The 12,609-nt window shown below is 37.7% G+C and overlaps 1 protein-coding gene across 2 annotated transcripts in view; it reads right to left on the reverse strand.

Annotated features, from left to right (window-relative positions):
• LOC150109502 (NEDD8 ultimate buster 1-like) overlaps positions 1 to 12,609 on the reverse strand; it is a 261,500-nt gene that overhangs the window by 149,925 nt on the left and 98,966 nt on the right. For both annotated transcript variants that reach the window (XM_090408663.1, XM_090408656.1), the window contains exon 8: positions 8,411 to 8,520. In XM_090408663.1, the coding sequence (XP_090264789.1) occupies positions 8,411 to 8,520 (110 nt within the window). The remainder of the gene's footprint in view (positions 1 to 8,410; positions 8,521 to 12,609) is intronic.

The raw sequence follows: 12,609 nt of genomic DNA on the forward strand, positions 1-12,609 counted from the left end.
TACACATACCTTTTTCTGGATGTTGTGGCTTTTCTTCTTTCTGGGAGGGGAGGAGGGGGGAGGCAATGTGGAAGAATTAAATAGAAATGGAAAAAAAAAACGGGTTTTTTTGAATAATATATATATACATATATATTATTAGATATATATACATATATATTATTAGGGATGGGTGGAGCGTTTTTTTATATTTATATAGGGTGGGAAAGGGTGAAGGGGTTGACAGGGTGCAATCCATTTCGACTATGCTTGGTTGTCGTCTGAACACATGGAGGAAGTGGATGCCATGTCAGGTCGGGGTTGTGACCTCAATTTTATGTTGTGAAGCTTCCAAACCTTGGAGATTATGTAGGGCCTGTGGACGTTGATAGAGTTCGCGTCACATTTTATGGCTATTGTTTCCGATATTCTAAGCATTGTTTCATTGTCTTGTATGCCTACCACGATGGCCTTGTCGATCTGCAGGGTATGTTTTTGTTCAAGGGCGTGAACAGCTATTTCCGTTTTTCCTGTGATTTATATTCGATTTTTCTTTTTGATGTTACGTTTTTTAGCGTTTAAATGTTCTGGAATAAAGATGTTACAATCGCGGAAGTGTTCTTGTAGGTCTTGCCCATAAAGACCTGATGGTGGGACCCGTGTCGGTGATATTACAGTCTTTTTGGCAGGGAAATTTATAGACTACGTTGTGGTGTTCAAATATTTCTTTTTGTGTGTGAGATTTAGTGGGTTTTAGGAGATTTGCAATTATTGGTTTGTGGTGAATACCAGTTTATAGTCAGTATGTTTGAAGATGTATTTATAGGCTTTGTATGTGTTTAGGGTGTATGATAGTTTGATAATTTTTTGTGTTGGGAAGTTTGTTTTGGTACTTGGGTTGTTTTGGTGGTTTTTGGCTGTCCTGTTTGCGTAATTTATTAGTTGTGTAGGATAGTTGAGATTTTTGAAGATCTGTGTTAGTTTAGCGTAATCTAAACGCAGAAATAAAAAAACTAACACAGATCTTCAAAAATCTCAACTATCCTACACAACTAATAAATTACGCAAACAGGACAGCCAAAAACCAAAACAAACTTCCCAACACAAAAAATTATCAAACTATCATACACCCTAAACACATACAAAGCCTATAAATGCATCTTCAAACATACTAACTACAAACTGATGCTCACCACAAACCAAAAATTGGCAAATCTCCTAAAACCAACTAAATCTCACACACAAAACCCTGCCAATATCACCTACACGGGTTCCACCATCAGGTCTTTATGGGCAAGACTACAACAACACTTCCGCGATTGTAAACATCCCTATTTCAGAACATTTAAACACTAAAAAACGAAACATCAAAAAGAAAAATCGAATACAAAGCACAGGAAAAACGGAAATAGCTGTTCATGCCCTTGAACAAAAGCCATTGTGGTAGACAGACAAGACAATGAAACAATGCTTAGAATATCGGAAACAATAGCCATAAAATGTGATGCGAATTCTATCAACGTCCACAGGCCCTACATAATCTCCAAGGTTTGGAAGCTTCACAACATAAAATTGAGATCACAACCCCGACCAATAGGCGGTAACACAAACACTTCAAAAGCAGAAGCACCTACCCGACCTGACATAGCATCCACTTCCTCCATGTGTTCAGACGACGATGACCAAGCACAGTCGAAACGGACGTCAGCCCATCAATCCCCCCCCCCCAAATCAGTTGCTGTTTTCAACCCCTTCACCCTTTCCCACTCTATATAAATATAAAAAAATGCTCTGCCAATCCCTTATAATATAATATGTATATATATATATTAATAAAAAAAACCCGGTTTTTTCCATTTCTATTTAATTCTGCCACATTGCCCCCCCACACACACACACAGTAGTTTGGACATTGCAGAAAGAAGAAAAGTCACAACACCCAGAAAAAGGTATGTGTAAATTTCTCTTCCTTTATGCTACACATATTTATTGGTAAATATACATCTACAATGCCCAAAGAATCTGTGAGTAAAAAAGCCAGTGACATTTAAATAAAGGTACTCCTAAACAGAAGCAGGCAAAATAGTCGTAAATATAATAGTTTGTTAAGAGGAGTAACATGGAAGTTTTCCCAGAAATAACATCCATAATATATATAAAGAGATTATTCTACACAATTTTGTATGACAATTTCCCATACTATAGGAATAGCAAGAACGTCATTACATTTTAAATTTGGTCTGTGTAGAACGTGCTTAAGGGTCAAAGCTGTATAACTGAGAGGAGACCTCCACATAATCTGTAAAGGAATGCAGAGACCCGACCAGGGCTTCTGACCTAATGCCCAATCCTCACCTTCTCCTGGTGCACCCTGTTGGGTATATACCTGGATACTGAACAAACATGGATGGGCTGGCAATTTGGGATTTAGCCAATCAAATTGTATTCTTATTGGTTAAACCAAAATACAAAATGATGGTATAACATGACAAAATTTCATGCCTGCTGGGACGTCGCCTGGTTAAACAAGGCCCCTGTTGTTTTTGCCAGGGAACCAGGGCAAAGCAAAAAGTCAGCTACTGGAACAAATCTGAAAACACACCCCAACTCAACATCACCAGAGTTAAAGATCGGTACTATCAACATAAGAATCCTGAATGGCAAAGAAATGGAGCTAGCTGAGGAATTAGATAAGTACCAGATCAACATAATAGGGGGTGACTGAAACAAAAAAGACAAAAACTGGTGAGATCTTTCTGAGCAATAAATACAAAATGTTATATTCAGGCAATGACAATCAAGGAAAGGAAGGAGCAGCCATAGTATTCAGCACAAAATAAGACGCTAATCTTCTTGAATGGCAGGCAGTCTCGAGTAGAGTGATGTGGGCCAATATGAGAATGGGAAACTGGACAATGAGACTTATTTGTACCTATGGTCCCACAGAAGGTTCTACTGAGGTAGAAGTGGAGGAATTTTTTGATGCTTTAGAAAAAGCAACTGACACTATGAAAAAGGAAAAGTTGGTCCTTGTTGGGGATCTAAATAGCAGAGTAGGAAGTGATTGAAGGACATACAAAAATGTTTTGGGAAAATTTGGAGAAATCCAACAGGCAAACTCCTGTTGGATTTCTGCTCAGGACATGGACTGGTTATTACTAACACCATGTTCCAACATAAAAATGTGCACAAATTCACATAGAGAGAAAAGGCAAGGAATAAGAAAAGTCTCATTGACTATGTTATTGTTGATAGTGATGTTTTCTCCCTGGTGCAGAACACCAGTGTACAGAGGATTTGAAATTGGAAGCGATCACTATTTAGTCTTCAGCAGGATAAAATTGAATTTCATATTGAAAAGAATAACATGTAAGAAAGTTTTAAAGCGAATAAAAGTTGAGCAGCTCTCAGATGTGAACTGTAGACTAACATACACAAAGATTATTGAAGAAAAAATGAAAGAGTTTGAGAACAGGAACCAAACCTTGGAGATTCAGTGGCAAGCCTTGAAGAAAACCCTGATTGATTCAGCCAGAGAGGCATGTGGTGAGGTTATCAGCAAGGATAGAAAAATCAGGACTCCCTGGTGGACACAGGAAGTTAAAGAGGCAGTGAACGAAAAGAAGAAATCATATCAAAAGTTCCTGGCAAATAAGTCAGCTTTTGCTCTTAGAGAACACAGAGACAAATGTAAGAAAATGAAACACTGTGTAAAACTAGCTGAACAAAAGTCATGGGAGGACTTTGGCAAGAACACAGAAAATAAATATCAAGAAGGTGGCAAGATATTCTGGAAGTTGTTGAAGAAGCTTTAAAATGGAGGAAAGAGTGCTGTAAAAGGAGTTAGAGATGATAAAGGTGACATGAAAACAGGAAAAAAAGATATCCTTGAAGTATGGAGTAATTACTTCGAAAATTTGCTAAATGAAACAAGCAGTGATGACAGCACAGTGATAAAAAAACACTGACCAGGCATGCAGTCAGGAATACATATCCATTCTTGAAGTACAAAAAGCCATCAAAGGCTTGAAATGTGGAAAGGCAGCAGGAGTAGATGACGACCAGAAATGCTCAGGTATGGTGGTATAAAAGTCTTACAGTGGCTGCACTGCATAGTTCAGAAAGCCTGGACAGAGGGACAAATTCCCGATGATTGGAATAGAGCTCTAATAGTGCCCATATATAAAAAGGGAAATAAAACTGAATGTGAGAATTACAGAGGTATTTCCCTACTGAGTGTTCCTGGCAAGATCTATGCAAGTATACTTGAGAAATGGTTGAGAAGAATTGTGGAAGAAAAGCTTGGTGAAGAACAAGCTGGATTCAGGCCAAATAGATGCTGTCAGGATCAGTTCTTCACTTTACGAAAAATAGTCGAGAAAGCATGGGAATATAACAAAGTTCTGTATTTAAGTTTTGTCGATCTGGAAAAGGCATATGACAAGGTGCCAAGAGAGAAGCTATTCAATACTCTACAGTTATATGGTGTCAATGTCAATGAGGCATATCAAGCAATACTTAGTCTCTATTTGAGTTGTAAGTCACAGTTAGAATTGAAGGAAGTACAGGAAGATGGTTTAATGTTAAATCTGGTGTGAGACAAGGATGTACATTATCCCCTGTGTTATTCATTATCTATATGGATCACATTATGAAGGAAAGTAGTATTAAACATGATATCAGAATTAAAGATGTTAATGTCAGGTCTCTGCTTTATGCAGATGATGTTATACTTCTGAATAAATCCGCTACAAGTTTGCAAGATTCCTTGACTAAATTGAGTAACTGTTGTAATAGATATATGAAGGTCAGCATTAAAAAGACAAAGACAATGAAAATAGGTAGAATTGTTGAAAATGTCAACTGTGTTGTGAACGGGGAACTTGTGGAACAAGTAAAACATTTCAGCTACTTAGGCACAATTTTTAGTGAAGATGGTAAATTAAATATGGAAATAGACAACAGAATCAACAAAGCTGGTATGGTAGGAAGTCAACTGAATAAATCCATATGGAATAAGAGAGAAATTAGTCGGAACACTAAATTAGCTGTATACAAGACAGTGTTCAAACTAGTTTTAACTTATGGATCTGAGAGCTGGGTCAGAAGTAAAACACTTGACCAAAGACTAGAGATCGCAGATATGAGAGTACTGAGAAAGATTAGAGGCGTGAACAGATGGCATCAAATGCAATATCATATTAAAAACAAGGATATTTAGGAAAGAACTTGATATTGTTGGCATCCAGGAATGCGTTAACAGAGCTAATCTCAGGTAGTATGGTCACTTAAATAGAATGGGAGAGGACAGATTAGCAAAACAAGTGTTCTCTGCCAGGTTGGCAGGAAAATGACCCAGAGGAAGACCAAGATATAGGTGGATTGATACGGTACAAAGTGCCTTAGACGATAGAAATATAAGATCTGATAACGATAATATTGGAGTCTTGACAAGTAATAGACTGATTTGGAGGAAAATTGTAGATAGGAAGTTAGTAATGGTGTAAATTTTTCACGTAGTACTATCATATCCTGTACACCCTTTGAGGGTACACGTCAGGAATTTGATGATGATGATGAGTAGTACTTCAGCACTTTCTTTATATAAACGTTCATGTTTATATAAAGATCTATGTAAAAGTTTTGTCTTTTCCCAATGGATCCTATGGTTTGGGTTTTCAACTCCGTGTTGAGAGAGTCCAGATTTGTGCAGTTTGAAAAGATGAATGTGGTCCTGATCTTCTGAAATGCATTTCTGAACAGATCTACCTGGTCTGTATGTTATTCCTAGTATTGTTTGAATTACTGTACTGAGGATGTCCCAAGATACTTGGGATGAAATATTTACCTATTAAAACTTATCACTATGGTTAGTACGTGTGTTTTTTTAGTGATGAATTCACCACAGGTTTCATTGTATATAAAAAAAAAATGTAAGAAAGCTAAACACTGTGTAAAACTAGCTGAACAAAAGTCATGGGAAGACTTTGGCTAGAACATAGAAAATAAATATCAGGAAGATATCAAATTATTCTGGAAGCCGTTGAAGAAGCTCAGAAATGGAGGAGAGAGTGCTGTAAAAGGAATTAGAGATGAAGGTGACATGAAAACTGGAGAAAAAGATATCCTTGAAGTATGGAGTAATTACTTCAAAAAATTGCTAAATGAAACTGGCAGTGATGACAGCACAGTGGTAAAAAAATACTCAACAGGCATGCGATCAGGAATATATATATATCCATACTTGAAGCAGAAGAAGCAATCAAAAGCCCGAAATCATAAAAGGCAGCAGGAATAGATGTTATTCCATCAGAAATGCTTAAGTGTGGAGGTATAAGTGTTGCAGTAGCTGCACTGCATAGTTCAGAAGGCCTGGACAGAGGAACGAATAACAGATGATTGGAGTAAAGCTCTCATGGTGCCCATATACAAAAAAGGGAAATAAAACTAAATGTGAGAATTACAGAGGTATTTTCCTACTGAGTGTTCCTGATAAGATTTATGCAAGTATACTCGAGAAACAGTTGAGAAGGATTGTGGAAGGGAAGCTTGGTGAAGAACAAGCTGGATTCAGGCCAAATAGAGGCTGTCAGAATCAGATTTTCACTTTATGACAAATAGTTGAGAAATTGGGGAATATAACCAAGATCTCTATTTAAGTTTAACTACAGATCTTGCTATATTCTGACACCTACTTTTTCTGAATTTGATTATTAGGTGTTATGTAACATTCACTATTCCTAGTAAATTATTACTATTTTTATATTATGTAAAATTTATTATTATTAGCCTATTCTCAAGTATTTAAGCATTCTTGAGAAGAGGCTAAAAAAAAAACGGTGGGAGAACATGTTGAGGTCAGGCAAACGACAAGATTTTTACTACATAAGGAGTAATGGAGCATAGCATGGATCTGTATTTAAGTTATGCCAATCTAGAAAATGCATATGAAAATGTATCAAGTGAACTAACACTGTACTTATATGGTGCAAATGGGACATTATACAAAGCAATAATATACATAGCCTATACAGTCATCTCTCACTATAAATTACTGTAAAGTGTCAACCCAGATCCCACAGGTTATTTACAATTTAAATACTTACTATGTAAAAAGAAATTCAGTATCTATTGGACAATAATAAAACTCAGTAATTCTCATTTTAACTTTTTTTATGGATGGGTACCATGAGAGCTCCATTCTAATCATACAGAATTTAATATTGTGACCAGATTTTCTGAATGACTGTAGCCACTGTAAAACTTCTGTACCTCGATATTTTAGCATTTCTGGTCAAATATCATTCTACTCTGGCTGCCTTTCCAATTTCAAATAATTCATTTACTTCCAGTGAAATTTAATTTAGAATGCATTTCTTTTATATATATTTTCTATTTATTTCTGTCAGTTTATCTCATTTAACACTTACCCAATGTAATTACTCTAGACATTTAACTTCTTCAACAACTTCCAGAACATTTATCTGCTATAAATGTCTCCATACATCATACCTCTTACCTTTTTCCAGTCTTTCAACAACTTTTGTTTAGCTACTTTTATCCATTAACTTAGCTTTCATACATTTTTTAAGAGAAGCTGCTAAGACTCACTTGCATAAGATGCAAGTATTTAGGTTTTGCTGAGTTCCTGAGAAGAGTATTATATTTGTGAGACAACAAACAAATTTAACTGTGTGTTCTCACAGTGCCTTTTGTCTGTTTTGTAGTGAAAGCAGTGAGAATGGATAAACCTTACCAACTTCTGGAAGAGATGTCCAAATCATCTTCAATTAAAAATTCATTATACATGCCTCCTTATCATACCAAAATGATGCACTTATACTATTGAATCAATACATAGCTGTACACAGGAGGTAAAGGGCACTATGACCATTTTTTTTTTTTTTTTTTTTTTTTTTTTTTTTTAATGCATCCAACGTAAACAGCTACTTGTCTACTTAGTGCTCTTTACCTCGATACCATGATCGCACATAGTGCCCTTTCCAACTGGCTAATCCACTTATTATTATACACAGGAGTTAGTGCTTTGCACAACTGAAATGAGTGCGAAACTAAACATTAAAATATACCTAAAACTCAATATCCGTAAAAAAATGGACATAGTGCCCTTTACCTCTGGTGTACAGATATGTAATAAAACTGAAACAAATTTAATTTTGACATCAACTTTCATTTCATTTTAGAACAACTTCACATATCAGATATAATACACTTTCCTTATAATGGATTTTTAAACTGCTTTGAATGTGCAGACTGAAAATTCAAAGCATTTTTTTCTCAAATAATTTCATTAAGCATGTTATACTAGTATTCATTTTGTGCTTTTAATATTTTCTAGTTGTTAATTTGTATAAAGTAATTCAGTCTTGTTACTAACTATATATTAATATTTTTGACATAAAATACATACCTGCATTTGGTAACTGATTAACACTGCCAAGACACAAGTAACACCAGCTAATATCCAATGAGAGAACAGCATAATTATCCACTGCATTCAGGATGTCAGCAGTACATGTTCTATGAAAAATGCCAATATTTCATGATGCTCAAAATTAAAAAAAGAACGTGCATTTAAAAATAAATTATGCACACAAAAATATGATTTTCTTAAATTCATAAGTTGTAAATATTTATAAAATTTCTTCTAAACTTGGATCATATGAATTGTGGCTAAATAAATATTATTATTCAGGCCTCAATGGAGTCAAAAGACTCGTTGTTGGAGGTCCTTCCTAGGAAACACAAAGTCTATCATACCACTCCTTGAACTCATTGACTGTTCTTGCTCTCACTACTATCAGACAATGCATTCCATGGTTCAACCACCTTCCATGCAAAGAAACCACTCATCACCCTCTTACTCACAGCTTCCTTTTGCAACTTCCAGGGATGGCCCCTTGTCATCGCTCCTTCCCGCTGTTCCACCAAGCGAAAGAACTCCCCAGTGTCAACCCTGTAACTACCACTCAACGGTTTAAAAGTCTCAATCATATCACCTCTCCTTCTATCTACCAAACTCTGCAGTTCACATTCCCTTAGCTGATCCTCATAACTAACATTGTACAGTCCTAAAACCATCTTTGTTATCTGCCTCAGTACTCTTTCCACAGTTAATTTATCTCCTTCAAAATCCTGGGAACCAAATTTGAGAACAATAGTCTAAGTGTGGTCTGATCAGGGTCTTATACAATGGAACGATAACTCTTATCTCTGAAGGTCAGTGTCCTCCTCAGTATTGCAGCAATCCCCTGGGTTACCTTAACCACCATTGCAATATTATTATTATTACATGACACCTCCAGCGAGTCCTCCAAGACTCATTGAGGGAGGGCACCTACTCTACAACTCTCCGTCTCCACCAATTATGACTACTTTCATCATCTACACCAACGCCATCTACTGCCACCACTAGTATTTCCACAAACAATTGTTCCCTGAATTTCAGTTTTCTATCAATCATCACCCCCAGATCTCTTGTCTCCCCCTACTTCCTCCAGTACAGCTCCTCCAATCAAGTATGCAGCCTCCCATCAATGTAGCTGAAACTTCAAGACTTGACATTTTGTTGCATTAAACTGATACCCCATTCACTCACCCATCTGTCTAGTTTGTTCAAATCCTCTTGCAGGGCTGCACCATTACTAATAACCCTTCCCAGCTTCACATCATCTGCAAAACAACTGAATATCCACCTGCAATCCATTGACAATGTCATTGATATAAAGGTTAAACAATACAGGTCCCAGTACTGAGCCCTGTGGGACCACACGTAACCTTCTGCTTCCTTGATACTGACCCACCATACACAACTCTGATACCTATCAGACAGCCAATCCTGAATCCAGTTGACTAACCTGACATTCAAACTTAAATATCAGCTTATCATGTGGCACCCTGTCAAATGCCTTTGCAAAAAAATCCAAAAAATGGCAGTATATGCCTTTTCCTCATCAACTGCTCGTCACTTTATTATAAAAGGCAATCATATTACTAAAGAAAGAGTGCCCCTTAACAAATCCATGTTGACTCCCACAGATAACATCACCCTTATCTGCACAATGCTGTATTATGGTCGCTCACTAATTTCTCCAAGATCTTAACTACTGATGAAACACAAACTGGCCTATAGTTAGACACATCCAGTCTGCTACCACCCTTATGCAATGGCACTATCTTACCTTCCTTCCATTCCTTGGGTACCTTTCCGGTAGCCAGACTTTTATTGAAAAGCCAGGTCAACAAAGCTGTCAGTTCTTTAGTGCATTCTCTCAAAATCTGTGTGAAACACCATCCAGTCCCACAGCTTTACTGACATCCAGGATACTCAGTATTTGGAACACACTCTCCTCTTGCACTTCTAAACCTTGAACCTTCCCTATCCCTCTAGTATTAAAACTCCATAAGATTATCTTTGGATTTTAGTGCCAATTTCTTCTCATATTCCAAATTTCACCTTCCTTATCATATTAGTCACTCTCCTGGCCCGAGTCATATTCTTCATGCATCTGATCTCCATCCCCTCTCCTTATATCTCTTCCATAACTCCTTTTTCACCTGTAGTTCCTGTTTGATATTGTTTGTCATCCACTTTACACCAAATTGTGTCCTCTTCTTCACTCGTGGAATACAGCTTACTATTGCTGCTACTTTCCAAGCATGAACAATATCCCAGCCTTCCAATTCTGCCCTCCATGGAACTGCCCCAAGTTGACATCTAAGACTATTATAATCACCTGCCTTATAATTCCACATACATTCCCTTTTCTTTGATACTCCTGCATGTCTATTCATCTTCCAAGTCAAAACCACATGGTCACTCTCTCTCCAGCTGGTGGGAGAGACGTCATCTCACTTATTATCAGCTCTTCTGATGCTATGACTAAATCCAAAACTCTTAAACCTCTTGTTCCCTCTATTACATGTTGCCTAAGATGTCTGTTCCCTCAAGAATTCCAGAAATTCCATTCCCTTATTACTACATGCATTTTCCTCTTCCCAACTTATACTGCTGTAGTTAAAATCTCCCATAACAATATTATTCTTCTTGCATTTGCCAAGCTCAACTGCCTAAACATCTCCTGTTCCCCACCCTGTGTGCTCCTTGGCTTGTAGCAACGTCCCACTAAATATCCTGTCTTGCCCAAAACTACTTCAACACCATTAGTGTCACTGCCTTCCAAAGCCTCTACTCTTAGAGGACATAAGTCATCACTTATCATAAGCAGTACCCCACCACTCTACATTTTCCCTTCCTATCCTACTGAAAAATGCTTACCCTGCTACTTCTATTCCTATTATTATATAATCTTCCATCAACCACGTCTCAGAGATCGCAATAATCTTTGGCCAGGCTGATGCTATCAGCACCACCAATTCATCTCTTTTATTCCAGATACTCCTGGCATTAGTATAAAGCATAAAAATGTCACTGCTTTTATACCTATCATTATCCTCTTCAGACTCCACTGGACTAGTGTTACTGGGTGTCGTTCCCCTTCCCCCAAGCACCCATTCTCACAAGAAGTCACCTCTGCTACCATCCACCCTGGGAATTCTAGTTTCCCTGCATTGACACACTGACTCATTCAGAAAACAACGATCTCTCCAGATGGCTATGTCCTTCCTCATTCAAATGCAAGCAGTCTCTCGCATACAGCTCCTTTCTTAGTCCTCAAATGCTATCCAAGCATCCACATATTCCAATCCTCTCTTCTGACATATTCTGGCTATTATGTTATTCATTATTACTGCTCTTCTGTTCAGCTCGTCATTATCATACCCGAGTAACACACAGACACTATCTTTCCTCTCTGCATTTTCTTTTGTACAACCACAAGCATGAATTTCAGATCTCTTGTCACCTGATTTACACTGTCTCTCGAGTCATTCATGCCTACCATCACAATTATCTCATCCACGCTTTCACCCCACTTAATTGCCATATCCACACTTTCTATTGTTCCTCCAGGCAAATACTCCTCTGGCATCTTATCTTGCACAACATGGATCATCGAGTCTCCATACATCATACCTCTTACCACTCTGTTCCTTAATTGCTCACCTGCATCCCTCACTCTCTCTCTCTCTCTCTCTCTCCTCTAACCCTTTCTCTCTGTGTTTCCCTACTTACCTGTTGTCCTGGCATCACTCTATCCCTGGTTCGAGCACTCCCTCACATTCTTCTCATTCCATCTCTCCTCTTCTATCATTCCCATAGCTCTCTCTCACTCCTACTCTGATTCGCCTAATCTCATCTTTCATACTTCTCATCTCATTCCACCTTCTCTTTCAGCTCATCTATCTCTCTGCAAGTTAGCCAGTCTTGCTCACCATTCATCCTCCCAATCAAAACAATCTCAGAAAACTTCACAATCATTCAAGCCTTCCCCACTCTTATTTTTTCATTCATATTGTGCTCGTTATTCTCACCTTCTACCACACCACTCGTCTCTCTCAAGATTGAGATTCTCCCATCCCTGATGCAACGAGGTCGGTTACTGTAATCAAGTTCCTCCCATTGCCTACGTTTTGCGCATGTATGCATTCCCCCAACTGCTGAGACGCATACATACCACAAAATCCTGTAGTATGTTACACAAAATAGAG

The sequence above is a fragment of the Typopeltis vanoorti genome, chromosome 2 (genome assembly GCF_054136105.1).
Source record: "Typopeltis vanoorti isolate ZY-2024b chromosome 2, IOZ_Tvanoo_1.0, whole genome shotgun sequence".
Classification (NCBI taxonomy): domain Eukaryota; kingdom Metazoa; phylum Arthropoda; class Arachnida; order Uropygi; family Thelyphonidae; genus Typopeltis; species Typopeltis vanoorti.